At 36.8% G+C, this 19,330-nt stretch overlaps 2 protein-coding genes across 5 annotated transcripts; one reads left to right on the top strand and one right to left on the bottom strand.

Annotated features, from left to right (window-relative positions):
• The first annotated feature begins 1,306 nt into the window (after window positions 1-1,306).
• Window positions 1,307-6,790, top strand: LOC129355895 (zinc finger protein ZFP2-like). Of its 2 annotated transcripts, none has more exons than XM_055025515.1 (3): window positions 1,307-1,742; window positions 2,065-2,868; window positions 4,899-6,790. In XM_055025515.1, exons 1-3 carry the CDS (start codon window positions 1,574-1,576, stop codon window positions 6,077-6,079), a joined length of 2,154 nt encoding a protein of 717 aa, XP_054881490.1. In that variant the 5' UTR covers window positions 1,307-1,573; the 3' UTR covers window positions 6,080-6,790. The 2 variants fall into 2 exon arrangements, with proteins under 2 accessions (XP_054881490.1, XP_054881491.1); XM_055025516.1 differs by having other exon boundaries at window positions 2,065-2,784.
• Window positions 6,791-11,031: 4,241 nt separating this feature from the next.
• Window positions 11,032-18,209, bottom strand: LOC129355912 (gastrula zinc finger protein XlCGF57.1-like). 3 transcript variants are annotated; one of them, XM_055025558.1, is made up of 5 exons: window positions 17,956-18,209; window positions 16,963-17,406; window positions 15,053-15,200; window positions 12,960-13,094; window positions 11,032-11,476 (listed from the first exon to the last, which is right to left on the bottom strand). In XM_055025558.1, exons 3-5 carry the CDS (start codon window positions 15,114-15,116, stop codon window positions 11,115-11,117), a joined length of 561 nt encoding a protein of 186 aa, XP_054881533.1. In that variant the 5' UTR covers window positions 15,117-15,200; window positions 16,963-17,406; window positions 17,956-18,209; the 3' UTR covers window positions 11,032-11,114. The 3 variants fall into 3 exon arrangements, with proteins under 3 accessions (XP_054881533.1, XP_054881532.1, XP_054881531.1); XM_055025557.1 differs by lacking the exons at window positions 11,032-11,476; window positions 12,960-13,094 and having other exon boundaries at window positions 14,120-15,200; XM_055025556.1 differs by lacking the exons at window positions 11,032-11,476; window positions 12,960-13,094; window positions 15,053-15,200 and having other exon boundaries at window positions 15,959-17,406.
• Window positions 18,210-19,330: the final 1,121 nt, after the last annotated feature.

Here is a 19,330-nt window from a genome sequence, read left to right on the forward strand (position 1 = left end):
TGTTCCCATGATGCAATGCATAAAATTGAGAATACAGTACAAATACCTGTTAAAAATAAAAACGGAAAATTCCTTCAAATTTTTACTGTACATTTACCCATTCTATTACAGATTTTTTTTTTTTACAGTGCAGCACAAATGTTTCTGATTGAGGAAAGAAATCCTGAATAGGAGTGAATGCCAGATTCTGTGGTTTTTATGTAATAATGCAAATTTCTCATTTTGACGGTTTTCTTTTTCCAGTTTAGCTGTGGATTGTGACTCACTAAAAGGTGTAGTGGGTGAATGAGAATCAGTGAAACGAAGCTTAGACTAGTTGCACACCATCTGCTTTATTCACCAAGATTGTATTCAAATTGAAAAATACTTTTTCTGATACAAAAATGTCTGTAAATAAAACATTGTATTTTTAATTTTTATGTAATAAACTCCATTTAATATTCAGATGGTCTTATTTTGTAGCAGAAGTTTTTTTACTTTAAACTTGTGCAAATACCTGCTGCCTGATTTACACTACGTGCGTCTCCCCAGCCTTCATCGGATCATTATCACTTCTCAACTGCTGTATTTGAAGGACTGGTGCTCTGTGTTTCTCAAGTCTCCTTTTTTTTTGAACCTTGACACTCTGGATGTTCTCTGTTTCTGCAATGCTCCGCTTGTTTTGTGTCCACATCTGAGCTATTCTGATTCCCTCGTTGAAGAATTTGTCTCCATAATAAATGCTTAAACCTGTCTCCTTGTCTGGCATCTTCAATCCACTTGAGTGCATAACCTGTCAGTCCTCCCAGGTGACGCTTCCTGGTGTTCTCATTGTCTCTTGTCTGGCTCAAGAATCTTCTGTCAATGTCAACACATGAAGAAGAGCACCTGGTGTTCTGCAGCTAGCAGCCAGTCCCTGCCACCTCCATGTACAACTCAAAGTAAGCATGTTTCATATTTTCATATTACATCCCTCATTTTTGTACAAAAGTTTTTTTTGTCACGATGCTTTTCACATATTTAAAATAAATCATATTGTCACAATAGAAAGAGCAATGTCAGGGAGCAAATATAGACCAGCAGCAGGTAAGGAGTGATTGTAACATGGTAAGGAGAAGGAAAGACTTTAAAATATTATTATTTAGTATTTTAACCTATGTAGTGTGTCAGTTAGTAAATTGGGATTCTGAAAAAGAAAATTCTTACGTTGTAATTTATTTAATATCACTGTTAAAAAAGGTGGATCAAGGAGAGTTTGAAAATTCAAAGCGGAACTAAAAGTCGTTCACAGTTTCCTCCGTGGAGCCACAGTGAAGCACACAGGAAACAAAAACAGCGCGGATAGCAGCGATAGCTGTTCTTCTGCCAGAAGGCATTTTGATGAAGAGTTTTGGTGTTTTGTAGGAATATTTGAGTGATTACAACAGCATTATCTTCGATTGAGCCATAAATAGTCGTTCACCGTTTCTTTAGTGGAGCTACAATGAAACAGGAAATAATACCAGGACAAATAGCAGCGTTAGCTTCCCTTCTGTTAGAATGAAGTTTGGAGACGCGTTTGGTATTTGGAGTGAATAGAGTGTTTGCAGTAAAAATGTCTTCAGTTCAGCGTCAGACAGAGTTAATCAGCGAGCAGTTCACTGCTGCTGAAGAAACATTAACGGAGTTTAAAGAAATCATCGTCAAATCGGAGGAAGAGATGGATGATCAGCGCAGACTGCTGGGCTGCAGGCGGACTCCCCAGATCATCTTACACCGAATCGGTAGGAACCACTGAACCGTCCTAATCATTAGAGACAAGTTAAAGACAGTTGTTTGGGACCGACGCCGGAATGGGCATGAAACTAAATACTAAAAGATCACAACAATAAAAACTTGAAACAGATCAGTTCCATTCCATGACTTAGTTTGATCAACCCACCGAATCAGTGACGGACGTTTTGGGTGGTTCAAAATAAAATAATCAATATTCCGGACACAAAACGTAATTAAAAAATAAAGCCCATTTAGATGAACCAAAAGATTCAAGTGAAGACTCTGTGTTTTACTTGCATTTATAAGCTTTTGTTTTGTCTGTTTGTCCAGATTGCCCACGATGCCGTGTGTTGACAGAGGAAGAGATTCTCAAAGAACCCAGGAACAGGAAGGAGGAACCAGAACCTGTCCCGATAACAGTGGAGCAAGAGGACCCAGAAACATTTAAAATAAAACTGGAGCAAGAGGAACCAGAACCTCTCATGATAAAACTGGAACAAGACGAACCAGAACCTGTCCCGATAAAACTGGAACAAGAGGAACCAGAACCTCTCCTGATAAAACTGGAACAAGACGAACCAGAACCTGTCCCGATAAAACTGGAACAAGAGGAACCAGAACCTTTTAAAATAAAACCAGAACATCAACAGTTCAGAGAGGAAGAGAATCAACTCTGCATCAGTCAGGATGAAGAGCAGTTTGTGCTGAAACAGGAGACTGAAGACATTTTGGTGACTCCTTCTATTGAGCAAATAATCAACAATGAAACAGAACCAAACAGGAACCAACTCGTCTCTCATGCTTCTCCTGAAGTTGAGAACCAGGATCAGGAAGGAAGCAATTCTGGAAACCCAGGAGAAAAGAAAGACAAAGAGCAGAAACAAAACAAGAGATGTCAGAAAAACAATCAGAAAGAAGGAACTACTGAAGGTCCAAAGCAAATAAAGCACAAAAAATCTCACCTGGAAAAAAAATTATATCACTGCAAAGTTTGTGATCAAAGCTTTTCTCGAAAAGACTCCTTGACGAGTCATGCAAAAATTCACACAGGTGAGAAGCCTTTCACCTGTATGACTTGTGGAAAAAGTTTCACAAAAAAAATTTATTTAAACACTCACATAAGGATTCACACAGGTGAGAAGCCTTTTACATGTATTAGTTGTGAAAAACGTTTTACTGACAGAAGAAGTTTAACTTCTCACATGTGGGTTCACACAGGGGAGAAGCCTTTCACCTGTATGACTTGTAGAAAAGGTTTCACATTGAAGAGTAGTTTAGATATTCACATGAGAATTCACACAGGTGAGAAGCCTTTCACATGCACAACTTGTGAAAAACGTTTCTCACAGAAATGTCATTTAACTTGTCACATGAGAATTCACACAGGGGAGAAGCCTTTTACATGTATGACTTGTGGGAAAAGTTTCACTCTGAAAAGCAGTTTAATGACTCACATGAGAATTCACACAAATGAGAAGCCTTTCACATGTGTGACTTGTGGAAAAAGTTTCAATCAAAAATGTAGTTTAGATCTCCACTTGAGGACTCACATAGGTGAGAAGCCTTTTCCATGTATGACTTGTGGCAAACGTTTCACTCAAAAATGTAGTTTAGATATCCACTTGAGGATTCACAGAGGTGAGAAGCCTTTTTCCTGTATGACTTGTGGCAAAAGTTTCATTCAAAAATGTAGTTTAGATATCCACTTGAGGATTCACACAGGGGAGAAGCCTTTTTCCTGTTTGATTTGTGGCAAAGGTTTCTCTCAAAAACGTAGCTTAGATATCCACTTGAAGACTCAACATGGGTGAGAAGTCTTTCACATGAGTTAGTTGTGGAAGGAGTTTCACTCACGAATGTATGTCAACTTCCCACATGAGGATTCACACAGGTGAGAAGCCTCTCTCATCTATTACTTGTTTTAAAAGTTTCACTCATAGAAATAGTTTATCATTCATATGAGAAATCACAGTGGTTAGACTGTTTAATATGAAACTCAAGTATCAAGTTGCTCTGTAACTTTTATTCTGTAATTACACCTGAGTGAAGTTGCCCCTCCATAACTCTTCCCTTTGTCTTCAAATTTAACAAAATCGCTGTCAAACATTTGTGCAGTGGAAAAAAAAACACTTTGCTCCTTGTGCCTTGAAGATATTGATGATGACCACTGGAATTTTTTTTTATGGATTTCCTGGTTTGTTTGTTTTTTACGGAATTTCCGACAGAATTTCTTTCTGTATGTGTGACCTTTTGAAAAAGTTTCACTCAAAAATGTAGTTTAGATATCCACTTCAGGATTCACATGGTAATAGTTTCTGATGCATTAGTTGCAGAAAATGTTTCACCCATGGAAAAAGTTTTTATATTCACATGAGAACCCACACAGGTGAAAACTCATCGATGAAGAAAGTTAATATAAGACGTGTGACACTGGTAAATATGATTAAAGAAAATTGTTGGTGTGTGAAAGTGTAATTGGTTCCTATTGTTTTGAAGTATTGAAGTATTGTTTTGAAAGCGATTGTGTTTTCTCCTTCTTTTCTCATTCGTCTTATGATTGATTGGTTTTGGGGTGCCGTGGTGGCGCAGTGGAAAAGCACAACCCATGTTGTTGAGGCCTTAGTCCTCATGTTGGTGGCCGCAGGTTCGATTCCCGGCCTGGTGACATTTGCTGCATGTTCTCCCCCTCTCTCACAACCCACTTTCCTGTCAAACTACTTTCAAATAAAGGCCACTAGAGCCAACAAAACTTTTCAAATAAACTATTGATTGGTTTATCCGTTTGGTCATTTGTTCCTGACCTAAATGTTTAAATGAAATGTTTATTCAGATACAAATATGTAGGAATTAGCATAAATAGCACAAATAACGGCTTCTAAGCAGATTTTTCAAAATAAATTCTGAAAACTTCTGAAAAATTTAAGTGTTTTATTTGCTTCAATATACATAAAGTGGGTATCAGTGGAAAGGACAATTAAGAAACTTTAACAGTCATTTTGCTTTTGGAAAAAAAATAATTTTAGAAAGACGTTTGATGATGAAGTAAGGCCATTTTCCATGATCAGCATGATTTCTCTCTTATTCCTGAGTGAAAAAGTACCTAATTAAAGTGGAGTTTGTTTTTTACTTAAATTTATAAGCTTTTGTTTTGTCTGTTTGTCCAGATCGACCACAACGTTGTGTGTGTAAAGAGGAGGTTCTCAAAGAGCTCAGCAACCAGAAGAGGAAGTCCAATTTAACTAAGAAGAAACTAGAAGATAAACAAGTCAAAAAGGAAGAGAATCAACTCTGCATCAGTCAGGATGAAGAGCAACTTGTGCTGAAACAGGAGACTGGAGACATTTTGGTGACTCCTTCTATTGAGCAAAGAATCAACAATGAAACAGAACCAAACAGGAACCAACTCATCTCTCATGCTTCTTCTGAAGATGAGAACCAGAATCAGGAAGGAAGCAATTCTGGAAACCCAGGAGAAAATAAAGACAAAGAGCAGACACAAACCCAGAGATGTCAGAAAAACAAACAACAAAATGGAACTACTGAACATCCAAAACATAGAAAATCTCACCTAAAAAAATATACATATCTCTGTAAAATTTGTGAAAAAATCTTTTCTCGAAACAACTCCTTGAAAAGACATATGAGGATTCACACAGGTGAGAAACCTTTCACATGTGTGACGTGTGGAAAAAGTTTTATGGATAGACAAAATTTAACTTTTCACATGAGAATTCATACAGGTGAGAAGCCTTTCACATGTATTAGTTGTGGGAATAGTTTCACTCGGAAAAGTTATTTAGCTACTCACATGCGGATTCACACAGGTGAAAAGCCTTTCACATGTATTAGTTGTGGGAATAGTTTCACTCGGAAAAGTTATTTAGTCACTCACATGCGGATTCACACAGGTGAGAAGCCTTTTACATGTATTAGTTGTGGAAAGAGTTTCACTCTAAAAAGACTTTTAGCTAACCACATCAGGATTCACACAGGTGAGAAACCTTTCACATGTATTAATTGTGGAAAGAGTTTCACTCGGAAAAGTCATTTAGCTACTCACATGAGGATTCACACTGGTGAGAAGCCTTTCACATGTAAAAGTTGTGGGAAGAGTTTCACAATGCAAAGTCATTTAGCTTGTCACATGAGAATTCACACAGGTGAGAAGCCTTTCATATGTACAACGTGTGGAAATCGTTTCACACAGAAATGTCAATTAACTTGTCACATGAGAATGCACACAGGGGAGAAGCCTTATACATGTATGACTTGTGGAAAAAGTTTCACTCAAAAATGTAGTTTAGATTTCCATTTGAGGAATCACATAGGTGAGGATCCTTTCTGATGTATTAGTTGCAGAAAATGTTTCACACATCGAGAAAGTTTCTCTATTCACATGAGAGCTCACACAGGTGAAGACTCAGGTGAAGAAAATTAATATAAGATACTGTATATGAGATGCTGGTAAATAAGATTAAAGAAATTTGTCATTGTGTGGAAGTGTAATTGGTTTCTGAAGTATAGTTTTGAAAGCATGTGTGTGTTTTCTCCTTTTCTCTGTCTTCTTATGATTCATTGATTTATCCGTTTGGTAATTTGTTCCTGACCTAAATGTTTGAATGAAATGTTTATTCAGATACAAATATATGTGTGTCATTGGAACCCATGCAAATTTAGACTGTATGTGTGTGAATTGTATTTCTATCCCTATTAAGAATATAACAAATGTATGAATGATTCCTATAAATATAGTGTTTTAAAAAAAAACAATGCAGTTCTAAGTGTTTTATGTGATTAAAAACACAATAACAGAAATAAATTTCCCATTGTGATGGTTTTCTTTAAGTTTAGCTGTGGATTGTGACTCGTTTAAAGGTGTCGTGGGCGGCTGCACGTATCAGTGAAACCAAGCTTAGACTAGTTGGACAGCGTCACCCAATCTGCTTTCTTCACCAAGCTTATATTCAAATTGAAAAATACTTTTTCTGATACAAAAACGCCTGTAAATAGAACATTGTATTTGTAATTTTTATGTAATAAACGCCATTTATCATCACAGTGGGTTTCTCATTTTCTGTTTTTGACTTTAAACCTGTGCAAATACCTGCCGCTTTATTATCCTGATATACACTACGTGTGTCTCCGGTCCGAACCACTGCGAACCGAGACGTTCTCTGAGAAACATGAAATGTGAGATCATCATTCAATCAAGTTTATTTTTATTGCAACAAGGAAAGTTGAAGTGCATTATATCATAAAACACAAAGTCATAGAAGACACCACACAATCAATCAGAGGTTGTGCTAGACTTTTATGTTATCCTTTGTGTTGCCACAAGGTTTCTTTGCAGTATCCACTCGCGTGTTTGTAGAGGAAAATAAAAACTTCCACAGCGCTCCGAAATAAGGATGCAAAACAAAAATTTATTCCACAGTTTTTGTGAGATATCCTTTACAAGAGCAGTTGTATTTTATCTAACCTTCACAAACAACTACGGTTGAAAAACCGTGTGGCTCTGTAGATAAACTAGCAGCGCCTTTCCTTTCTTCCTCCTTAACGCTACAGCGTCCACACCTCATTTGCATAAATTGCGAAATGGACACTTAAACTATAAACATACAACTTAAAATAAAACACTCACTGACAACAAAACATTACAAAATTAGCTACATGCAGTACTAATAATTCTTCCTAAACTTCAATAAATTCACTTATTAAATTACATATTAAACAAAATGTTTTAACAATAACTGAATATTACTTCACGTTAACTTGGCCTCCACATCCTTCATCAGCTTTAAAAACTGTTTTTACCCATCAAATTATAATCATACCACCATAGGCTATTTAACTGAATTTTTATGCGGTTTAGATAATATTCTTAGTTCAATCGTGAATCCAGAGTCTGTCACATATGAAGCAGATGAATGCATCTAAGTTTCTCTCCGTAGTGACACAAACCACTGTCTGAAGCCAAATATTTATGATCAATTCAATTAAATGACTCCACTTAAATTTTACCTGCTGCCGCCGGAGTCTGAACACAGAGCCTCACAAATTCCTCCTGGTCGCATCTGCAGAGAAATCTGCGCTAGTTTATCAGTCAGTTTGATTCCCATCGTTAGTTAAATATAAACATTTCTCAAGGAATATTTGGTATTTTGTGGTTGTTCTGCAATAAACAACCAGAAAATATAAATGGATCACTTTGTTCTTTCACATCTCACTTTGGCCCCTTTATGTTGAGCACAACATATTTGGTGATTGCAAGTAAAAAATATAGCATTCGTCTCGGAACAACTTGGGAGACGAAGGAAATTGTTAGAGTTTATATGTGACCCAATACTGGCTTTTTTAAATCCATGCAGTGTTGTAAATACAGGAAAAGTCGGCATGTTCCATCCTCTACAAGTTAAAAACCTCCATCAGATCTTGCAGAGGATCATATTTCTCAGATAAGACAAAGTGTTTGGTCAAGCTATGCTGCAGACTCTGGGATGACTTTAAGTCCTTATTCTGTGGCAGAATGTTATAATTGATTTTGAGGCATAAAGAACATGGTTTGATCATGAAGTGAAAGGATGAGCTGAAAGACTCCAGCTGAGAATTTAACAAGAATCACTCATGATTATACCTCAAAGTTTTGTCAAAATACAGCTCATGTAAAAATGTTACACGTTCAGGATGCAACAGAGTAAGGCATCTAGCTTGCATGCAGTTTCATGTGTTTATTCAAACTACATTTAATGCTGAAATAGACTGAAAAGGCTTCTCTCCTGTGTGACTTCTCATGTGTTCAATTAAATGAATCTTTTGCCTGAAGCTTTTTCCACAGGTGGAACATTGGAAATTTTAAGGTCAATCTTCTGTGAAGTAGACAGTATGCAGCTGCGGCATATTTATTTGCTTGACAACCTATGCCTGCAATAAATTTTAAATAAAATTTAATGCTGGAGAAAATTTGATTTTCTTTTAAAGTCAATGAGAAACTGCATCAAATCAGTTTTCACCCAGAAGTCAGTCATACATACAAATATTTAGAAAATAACAGCACGATATAATGATATATATATATTTTTTATCTGCAGTAGCTGAATGGACAACTCATCGTCTGGAGTCAATATTTGCAATGAATGAAAAGACAAACACAAACATGGTGGCTTTTCACTGCAACTGATTTTTGGGAAGGAAATCTATAATCTGTAAGAGGAGGAGCAGGAAGGCCATCTTAATTGTTATGGTGTTATGGTTGTTATGGTTCCTTGAATGAGTTAGGACTGTGGGCTACACAAAACACCTTCATAACATTTTTCACCCAGAATAATTCTCAGACACAGATTTAGTCAGTTCTGACTATTTTGAGCTCCTTTCAGAATGAGCTGTTTTAGGGCCTCTTGCCTTTTCCAGCAGCCATTGTACAGCACATACAGCAAAACCAGCTGACCAAACATGCTCGAGCTTTGTAACAAGGCAATGCCTGTTGCTATGTAACATTATATTACAAAAGGTTTTTGAAACTGTTTGCTGTCTAGACACCAAAAAATATTAACTCTTTGTTCTTTTTTAAACACGTGGAGTCTTTCTAGAATCAGTAGAGACCCAAATGGATGTATAAAAATGTACAATAATTTTTTGAAGAACCTTTAATTGATGAATTGCAGCAACATCTAATTTCTATTTGGGATCAATAAAGTATCTTTTGAATTTGAATTGAAAAAGTGAAAAAGCCAGACTTTAGGCCAACATTTGATTTTATGAGAAATAATTTATATGTAAATCCCCTGAGCTTAATGTGTTTAATAATACTGAACAGACTGAGGATTTGGCAATAATTTTGCCTTTGGAAGAAATGACAACTATTTTGATCTGTTTTTTCTTAATCCATTGGCCTTATTTGACTTTAGATTATTTAATAATTAGCTTTATGTCCCCATTATATACAAGGAAGTAGTAAAACTCACATTGCACATTCTTATTTGCAAAATTTAAAGTGAACACTACATAAGAATTTTGATTTATTGTTGCTATTATGAACTCCAATTAGTGATATTTAAAAATCCCTAGAAGAGTCATTATTATCAGAGTTGATAGTTTTACTATTTTCTCCACTGGTTGTTCAACAAAAACATCAATAAATATCATTACATTTGAATATTCAAGAAGTGATATAAATTAGACTTCTTTACAAAACTAGTATTTTTCCTAAAGAAGCGCATTACAAATGGGAATGTTTTTCAAGAGCAGTCGTAGTCATAAAGTTACCTAAAAAAGATGTAATAAATAGTTCTTGTCACTTTTATAATTATCACAACGGCACCACAAAATTTAATAATAAAGTTTAAGTCCAGTCATAGTGAACAGTCACTATTTCCATATCACATTAAAATATGAGCTTTCATGTTAGTGGTTACTAACATCTTTATCTCTACACTGTATAGGCCTACAGAAGAAATGCTCCTAGCAGATGTGAGTCTTCATGTGTTTGGTCAAACTACTCTTTAGGCTGTAGGTTTTAGTACATGCATTACATGTAAACGGTTTCTCCCCTGTGTGAGACCTCATGTGTCTATTCAGACGACTCTTTAACGTGAACGTTCTTTCACAGGTGTCACATGAGAAAGGCTTGTCACCTGTATGGGTTCTCATGTGGTTATTCAAGCTACTCCTCAGGCTGAAGGCTTTCTGACACATATCACAAAGAAAAGGTTTCTCCCCCGTGTGAGTTCTCATGTGATCCGTTAAACAACTTTTCTGAGCGAACCTTTTTCCACAGATCACACAGGAGAAAGGCCTCTCACCTGTGTGGACTCTCAGGTGTTTATTCAAATGGTTTTTAGAGTTAAAACTTTTGTCACAAGCCAAACACTGAAAAGGCTTCTCACCAGTGTGAGTCCTCATATGTTCAGTTAAATTACACTTCAGACTGAACCTTTTCCCACAGGTGATACACGAGAATGGCCTCTCACCAGTGTGAATTCTCAAATGCTTATTCAAATGGTTTTTGGATGGGAAACTTTTCTCACAGGCCAGACATGGGAAGGGTTTCTCACCGGTGTGAGTTCTGATGTGCTCAGTTAGAATACATTTTAGACTGAAGCTTTTTCCACAGGTCATGCACGGAAAAGGCTTCTCACCTGTGTGAGTTCTCAAGTGAAGGGTTAAATTCGATTTTGTTGTAAAACCTTTGCCACATGTCTCGCACGAGAAAGGCCTCTCCCCGGTGTGACTTCTCATGTGTATCGTTAGGTTATTATTCTGGGAAAAGCTTTTATCACACATTTTGCAAGAATATTGTTTCTTTTCTTTGTGAGCACTGTGCCCTTCTTGATTTGAGTTCTTAGAATACTGATTATATTGTCTCGTTTCCTGATCCTGCTCATTTAGCATTTGCTCTTCATCACTCTTTGACCCCCAGTCTTCTGAAATGCTTCCTTCCTGATCCTGGTTGTCACTTTCAGGGAGTCCTGAGAGTCAAGCGGGTACCAGTTTGGTTCTGGTTCGGTGTGAAAGCTTTCCTCATCAGTAGGCGTCACCATGAAGGTGTCAGACTCCTCCTTCAGCTCAAGCTGCTCTTCATCTTGACTGACGAGGAGCTCCATATCTTCCTCTTTTATCTGCAGATGTCCAAACTCAACCTTCTCCTCTTTAATCTGCAGAGGTTCTGGATCCTCTTCATCAAAACTGGAGCTCCTCTCCTGGTCAGCGAGCGCCTCCTCTTTCCAAACGTCATCCTGGTGGACATCTGGAGGGTCGAACAGAAAAAACCTGGCTCAGTTCCTGGTCTTAAACTCCCTCTAATAAAATTCCAGCTAACACTAAAGTTAGGTGGTGATTTTGCAGCAGTGTGTGTCTTATTACCTCTGTTTTCTTGGGTTGAAAACTAAAGGATAAAATATTTCACTGTTTTTAGCATAATGCTCTTTTGAAAGTGACGTTTACAAAGCAGGGGTCTACAACTTAAGTCCTGCAGCACTCCTGAATCAAAAGGCTGAAATACTTCAATGTTGCCAGAAGTTTTTCAAAGGCCTGGTTGTTAACTCATTTGATTTGGGTGCATTGGAAAAGGGCTGCACCCAAAAGTTTGAGGACAGCAGCACTAGAGGCTGGAATTACAGACTCCAGAGGTAAAGTTTTATAGCACTCTGCTCATTGAGGAGAACAGTAATCAACAAAAAAATCTGACTGACTTAAATTTTATTTGATCACGTCTAAGTTCGTCAAGATCATATGCAACTAATTTTATTGTTGCATGATGCAGGTTAAGAAATGTACATAGAGAGTATTGTGTTTTCATGCAATACTTGTGAGTTAACTCTCAATAATGCAGCTAGTGTTCAGATTATAAAGTATCTTGAATTTTTCAATGTCTTGTTTTTCTATATAGAAATTCTATGTTTACATCTTGTTTGAGTTCTATAAAGTTTCATATTTTTGTCTTTATGTGAAAAATACCAGAGCAAAATAGGTCAAATATGTTATTTTCATTCCTACATAAACATGACAAACTTTCTGTAAGAAAGTAAATAAGCTACATCAAAATTATTTTGACTACTTGAGTTCTATTCACAGGGTAATGTCATTATCTAACAGTTGTGGTTGTATTAAGAAATAGTAGTTTTGACATACAATATTAGATAAACAAAAATGAATACAACAGTAAAATCAATTTTCAACCAGTTTTCTGCAGCAAATAGTTAATGTATAAACATGTTTTCATTGAGGATTTTTAAAGGTGTACATATGTGAAATGTTGAATTGACATTGATCACCATGTCTGTATACAAAATAGACCATGGTGTATGTAATTTATTGCGATTTACTGCGAACGAAAAAAAAGTTCCCTTAATGTCCCATAGGGCTCTTTTAGATTAAAGTAAAATAAATGAGGTGGAATCATATTTTGGTGGTTTCTAAAATTCCTAGTACAAGTCGAAAATAACTTTCTCTTCATTTCTAGATTTAAACACAAAATAAACAATTTAACTTGCAGATATTTCGCAGTAGTATGCGTCAAATACGGATTTCCTGAGATGCAACCCGTCAGGAGTGTTTAAATATAGTTTATCGCTCCAACGTTCGCAATTTTGCGCGCAGCCATGTTGGATGCTCACTTCCGGGGAGCTTCATGAGCTCCCTGGCTCTCTGGGTCGGGATCCAGAAAATAAAACGCACACAGACTTCAGAATTTAGCAGAGAAAAGACGCTAGCATCGCTCATTTTAATACCTTCTTGGGAGAAATCCAGCAGACTGGACTGATCATCGAGCTCGTCCTCCGATTTCACGATTACTTCTTCAAACCCGGGGTCGGTTTGTTCAGCAGGAGTTAACTGCTGGTTGATAAACTTCCTCTGAGACTGAACTGAAGACATAATTCACAATATTCACATATTCAGAGAATACAACGGGGAGCAATCTGTTTCTGTCCGCCGCCTCTTCTTCTACTGGTGTTTTTATTTTTTTTTCCAGCGAGTGAACACATTATCACCCCCTAGCGGATGAAAGTAGAAGATAACAAAATACACGGAGAAAATCTGATACATTTCTTAACTTTTTCTTCATATAGATTAAATCCCCGTAAAATTAGAAACCAATTTATTAACTGGTCCATATAAAACGTTCAAATATTACTTTTATTCCAATATTACTGTTTTTTCCCAACTAAAGATGAAAAACAGTATATAAAAAAAATCCCAGCAGAAAATAGTTAAATGTTGCACAAGAGTATTTTTTCAAAGACAAATGTTAAGACAACTATTAAACATAGAAACATGACGAAAAAACTTGAAAATTGGTTGGTAGAATTCACTCCATTTTATTTTTAATGACTGAAAGCATTTTATCAACAAAGCAAATTACACCGTCTTTTTTTTAATAACTAATCTTGTAAAGGGACACAGAGTGCCATTTTATATCACAATGAAGCAACTGTTCCCTTCAGTTGTTATAAAATTGTATCAAATATGATTTAAAAATAGCATGATCCATGATCTTTATTTTATATAATACTGCCCCTTCAAATGTCCTATGTTAAATGACAGACCTAGGTAAAAAATTACAATATCAGCATTTCATATCAGTCAATATAAATATTTACCATATTAATTTGTGTTTTTAATATATTTACATCCCACCTTGTTTAACATGGACACGTGGAAAAACTATTCGATGCGTCTTTGTTCATAATTTTGACAACAGCGCTTCAGGACAGCCAGTAGGTGTCGCCAAAGCTCCCAAAACCTGGAGTCCGCCCGCTGATCGCAGTATTAAGGCCCTAATTTATGAATTAACGTTTTAAATATAAGCTTTTAGGTAGAAAACGGATGAGGAAATGAGAAAACCTGTCCCGAATAACCACAAAGACTTTACGTGTTTATAAATATTGCATTTTTAGAAAAAAAATTATCACGCAAATCGGGAAACGTCTCAAAATGCTTTTATTTTGAAAGCGGACAGGAAATGAGAATACTGCATCCTATTAACTGTTCCAAATTTAAATACTTAAGCGTACAGTATGTGTTACGTCTCTATAAAGGGGAGTAATGAAAACACGGACACAATGTTACTCTTTGCATGTCCGGTGTTATAATTTCAAAACAGTTTCAGACATTACTCTGTAACATTGAACATTACACACATTCTAGTTATGCCGGCACAGTGAAACAAATCGAACACACACAGTAGCCTACGCAGTTAACCAGGAAGCTAAGTATAGCATAGCAGCTCTTAAACTAGTTATCAAAATCACCGCAGCGCTCTCTGTTAATTAAACAAACATCGCTATAACAATCACCACAACATTCTCTGTTCATTAAACAAACATCGTGTTAGAGCAATTTCTTATGAGTTCGAACTTTACCTATTCGAACTCATAAGAATAGGTAAAGTAATGAAAACACGGACACAATGTTACTCTTTGCATGTCCGGTGTTATAATGGAGCATAACCGTTACGTTCCTCTACATTCCAACAGACAAAACAATCGAGACTCGAACGACCAACAAACTCAAAACATTCGATTCAAAATGTTAGACTTTTCAAGAACCACAAACAAACATAGGCGGAAAAGCAACAAAGAAAAGTAACACAGAAAAGTAACAGTAATGAAAAATAAATTTCTTTTAACTTCTTTAAACTTAGGCTACCTTTTGCCGTATCTGTACCGTTATCTGCCTGTAGTGCTGAACTTGAGAGACCAGAATAATCGATCGCAGATCAGTAGATCTTGTTTTCCTTTTTTGTTGTTTGAAATAGTTTTATAACCACTACATATGCATCCTTCGTCTTCAGTAAAACATTATAATCTCAGGTGTTTCGTACCTTTTCGGTGTAAGATGACCTGAGGTGACCCAGTGAAATCCAGCAGTCTGCGCTGATCATCCATCTCGTTCTCGGCCTCTATCTCTTTAAACTCTGCGAATCTTTCTTCTGCAGGAGTTAACTGCACGTCGTTGATCTTCAATTGAAGCTGAAACGAAGACATTTGACTGCAAACTCTCACATATTCAGCCAACAGATGACCAGACTCTCAAGAATGACTTCAAGCAAAAGAAGCTGCTAACACATTGTTCTTCTTTTATATAATGGTGGACTTCAAGGTGTATATCGCCAAGAGTATTTATTGGCGGTTGATAAACAACAAATGAGATAATTAGAGCCACCAACTAATTAGGAGGGTGAACAGCAACGTCACTTTGACCGAAGATAATCAAATATTGCCAGAAAACTATTGAGTAATTTTAAAGTAAGTTTTATTATAATTCTGTTTGATCAATTCTTTGTTTATAAGTATGTTATAAACAAATATATCGTCCCCTCATCTCCACAGCAATCAAAGTTTTGATAATTCTGACCTAAAACAAGAGAAGTTGGGTTTGATTAACTTCAGACAACATGAATAAACCTGCTTTTTTTTTTACTTGGTGTATATAAACTTCAACTTTTTCTTAAACCAGACTTTATTTTTCTCACATCTAGTAACAAAAAAAATACAATAAATGGGGTTACTATTGTAGACAACATTGTTGGTACCCTTTTGTTTATAATCAGAAAGCTGAAATAAGTAGAAATGGACAAGTGACAAAAATTTACTGAAAATGAATAAATGAAAACCAGACTTTGCTTTTGATGTAATTGCTTCAAAAAACTAATTAATGAAATCGGTCAGGACAAAATTGATGGCACCCATAACTCTGGAAATATTGGTGAAAATCAGAAACAAAAACGTTTAATGTTGCTTTCTTCTTTAATTTCAGCAAGTATTGCATTAACAGGACACTATGACATGAGTCATACTTCTTTATTATTCATTCACTTATTATTCTTTATGATTGGTTTCATTTTAATCCTACCTAAAATCTGTAGTCTTTGACTTTATTTTCTACCACAAAATAAAAAGAAACATTCTGACAAAAACTGAATTTTACATTGGTGCCTGTGGCCATATGTTAATCTGTTTTTCTCATAACTTTCACGGAAGGAAAAAGCTTCTCATTTGTGAGTTAGCAAATGAGCTTTAAAGCTGTTATGGTGGATGAATGCTCTTCCACAGATCTTGCACAAAAAGGGTTTCTCACCTGTGTGAATTCTCATGTGTCTTTTCAATGCATCCTTTCTTTTAAAAGATTTTTCACAGATATCACAGGGAAAAGGCCTATCATCTGTGTGATGCGTCATGTGATAAGCCAAATGCTCTTTTTGAATAAAGCCTTTGCCACAAATTGTACAAGAGAAAGGCTTCTCACTAGTGTGAATTCTGACATGTCTTTCAAAATTAGACTTGGTTGTGAAAGTTTTTCCACAGAAAGAGCAAAGCTTCCCATCTGTATGAGTTTTCATGTGAATTGTGAAATGTACTTTTTCTTTGTAACTTTTTCCACATGTTCTGCACTGAAAAGGTGTCTCTTTTGTGTGAGTCATCAGGTGAGTTCTTAAGCTACTGCTTTCTTGGAAAGCTTTTCCACAAATCCCACACAAAAAGGGATTCTCAACTGTATTATTGCTCAATGGATCTTTTGATGTGTACGTTTTCTCATGGGTATTCCAGGAAAAAGGCTTTTCATTTTTGTGGCGCCTCATGTGATAATTCTTAGTATAATTTCGACTAAAACTTTTGCCACAAATGGCACAAGAAAATCGCTTCACCCCTGTGTGGGTTCTGACATGAGAGTCCAGAACAACTTTTGTAGTGAAACTGTTCCTACAGAGCCAACATTTGAAAGATCTCTCACCTGAATGAATCCTCATGTGATCTGTTAAATCTCTTTTTTTAGAAAAACCTTTTCCACATGTCCGACATGGAAAACGTTTCTCAGCTGTGTGACTTTTCAAGTCTTGAGTGACGTTTTCCTTAGGAATAAATGATTCTTTTTTAAAGTTCTGAGAGACAACTTGGTTACTGATTAGTTCTGATTGAATGTGGTTCTTTTCTTCATAATTAGGAGTCAACATTAATGAATCTTCAGTCTCCTGCTTCAGTTCAAGATGCTCTTTATGTTCATTTATGCAGAGCTCCAATGGTTCCTCTTTAGTCCATGGATGTTCTGGCTTTTGCTGCTCTTCTTTCAGCTGCAGAGGTTCTGGTTTCTCCTGGTCCAAACTGGGACCTGTCTCAGGTTTACAGAGATGCTGGTCAGAGAAAACCTCCTCTTTCCAAAACTGATCCAGTAGGTGGTCTGAAAAACATAAAAATGGTCTGAAACATCCTAATCTCAGTCTAGAACAATCCAGTCTATGATTAAAGAGTCTAAGTTTCATAGTTTACCAATTAGAGCAGACTGGAGATGCTCAAAGTAATAAAATGAAAATTATGGACAAGCCTGACCATCCTTTTATGAGACTGACTTGGGAAAACAGAGCGTCTTCAATCAGAGGCTTCTTCAAATTCTCTGTAATACAGACTGCTCACAAGAGATCTTTCCTCCCAATACAACCAGTATTTTAGATTATAGTCATTGCAATCTACAATAACTCTCTTAAGAATTAGGATTAATATGTTACAACAACATTTATTCTTCCTTTGGGCTCCATAAATTATTTTTGAACTCGAAAACAATCGGTGGAATCGCCCTTTAGTCTGTTTTGAAAGTGGAAGCCACAACCGGAAGCAAACTTTAGCTTCGTTGCATAATCTCCGCTAATGAAGCTCCCAAATGAAAGCTTTATAGCCACAATCTGCATCCTGAGTCATCGGTAAAAAAGTTGCCATCGCGGGTGTTTCATACCTATTCGAAATAAGATGATTTGAGGTGTCCGGGTAAAAACCAGCGTCTGGTCATCCATCTCTTCCTTAAACTCTGTGTATGTTTCTTCAGCAGCAGCTCGTTTAAAACCTCGTGTTGAATCCAGACTGGAGATATTTTTTACTGCAAACACTCACATGTTCGGCTCACAGATGGTCTGACTCTCTATGATGGCTTCAAGCAGAGCGAAAGAAAGCTAAAGCAGCTAGCATCACATTTAGCTTAATTCTTTTGGTGTTTATTGACGGTTGGCAAACAACGAATCGGGTCATTATCGCCACCAACTGGTGTGGAGGATGAACTGCACCGTCACTTTGGTATAAAATTCTACAAACACGTGCATTTGTCTTAAGATAATTAACTATTGCCTGTGTAAGTTGGGAATTTTAATTTTGTAGCATTATTATAGTGTAATGATTGAAAACATGTTGATATCTTAGGAAGTTCATGAGACACACTTTATTGTTAGCAATGACCCTTACAACACACACTTCTGTCTGTTGCACTGTGAGGTTAATCTGCCTTTATTGCATTGTTCCTGGGTTACTTGGTCTCGGGAACTTGGTATTCTGGAATCATATTTTCGCTGGATCTTGACTGAACCCTGAGACTTGGGTTCTGATCAGTATGTAGTCTGGATATTGGATCAGTTCATGCACTGCATGTTAGCACGGGGATTTTCAACATGGTTTTGGGCTCTTCCTGCTACGTCTTGTCCTCAGTTGAGAGTACGTCAATTGTGACATCCTCACAATGTCAGTTGGCCGCAGAGGGGTGGTGGTGGTTCTGTGTAGAGATGATCCAGCAGTCTCTATGTGAGTCTGTCAGGGTTGGGGTCGCTGAGCTCTCAATGTTCTGGACTTCACAACAACCATCCCCTTGTACCAGGTTAGGATTGGCTTTTTTATTTATCACTTGGTGACCGAGATGTTTATGGACCTGTGAGGTGTTCCTTTCTTTTTGGTGTGTTGGCTATTCTGTGGCATCCTTCCTTCTGGTGATGTTGTTGGTGGGTTGAGAGGTTTGTGTTTTTGGCTCATTTGTGTATTAAGTGGTGAAGGTGTTTGTGTTGGCTAGTGTTTGCATTTTAATTGGCTCCTTTCTTTGGGGGTCTGGTATTGTTTGCTGTCAGTCTTGGTGTTGGTATGGGGTGTGATAAATTGCTTTGCTAGCCTATTTGTGGCCACAACCTGGTGCTGGGCTGGGATTCAGGGTTGTGGGCTGGTATTCTTGTTCTGGATATTGCGCTGGTCCATTTCTTGCATTGGGGTTCTCTCGGTCAACCGCATACCGTGTCCTTTTTCATTGGGACTAGATGGACCCTTTGGTTGGCTGGCTGGGTCTGTGACTTGGGATA

This window comes from Poeciliopsis prolifica, unplaced genomic scaffold (genome assembly GCF_027474105.1).
Source record: "Poeciliopsis prolifica strain line A6 unplaced genomic scaffold, Auburn_PproV2 SCAFFOLD150, whole genome shotgun sequence".
In the NCBI taxonomy this organism is placed as follows: Eukaryota; Metazoa; Chordata; class Actinopteri; order Cyprinodontiformes; family Poeciliidae; genus Poeciliopsis; species Poeciliopsis prolifica.

Coding starts and splice junctions, on each gene's coding strand:
- LOC129355895 (XM_055025515.1), top strand. CDS start 1,574: ATGTCTTCAGTTCAGCGTCAGACAGAGTTAATCAGCGAGCAGTTCACT. Junction 1,743..2,064: donor GATCATCTTACACCGAATCG/GTAGGAACCACT, acceptor CTGTTTGTCCAG/ATTGCCCACGATGCCGTGTG. Junction 2,869..4,898: donor TCACATAAGGATTCACACAG/GTGAGAAGCCTT, acceptor CTGTTTGTCCAG/ATCGACCACAACGTTGTGTG.
- LOC129355912 (XM_055025556.1), bottom strand. CDS start 18,013: ATGGATGACCAGACGCTGGTTTTTACCCGGACACCTCAAATCATCTTA. Junction 17,407..17,955: donor AATCATCTTATTTCGAATAG/GTATGAAACACC, acceptor TATGTTTTTCAG/ACCACCTACTGGATCAGTTT.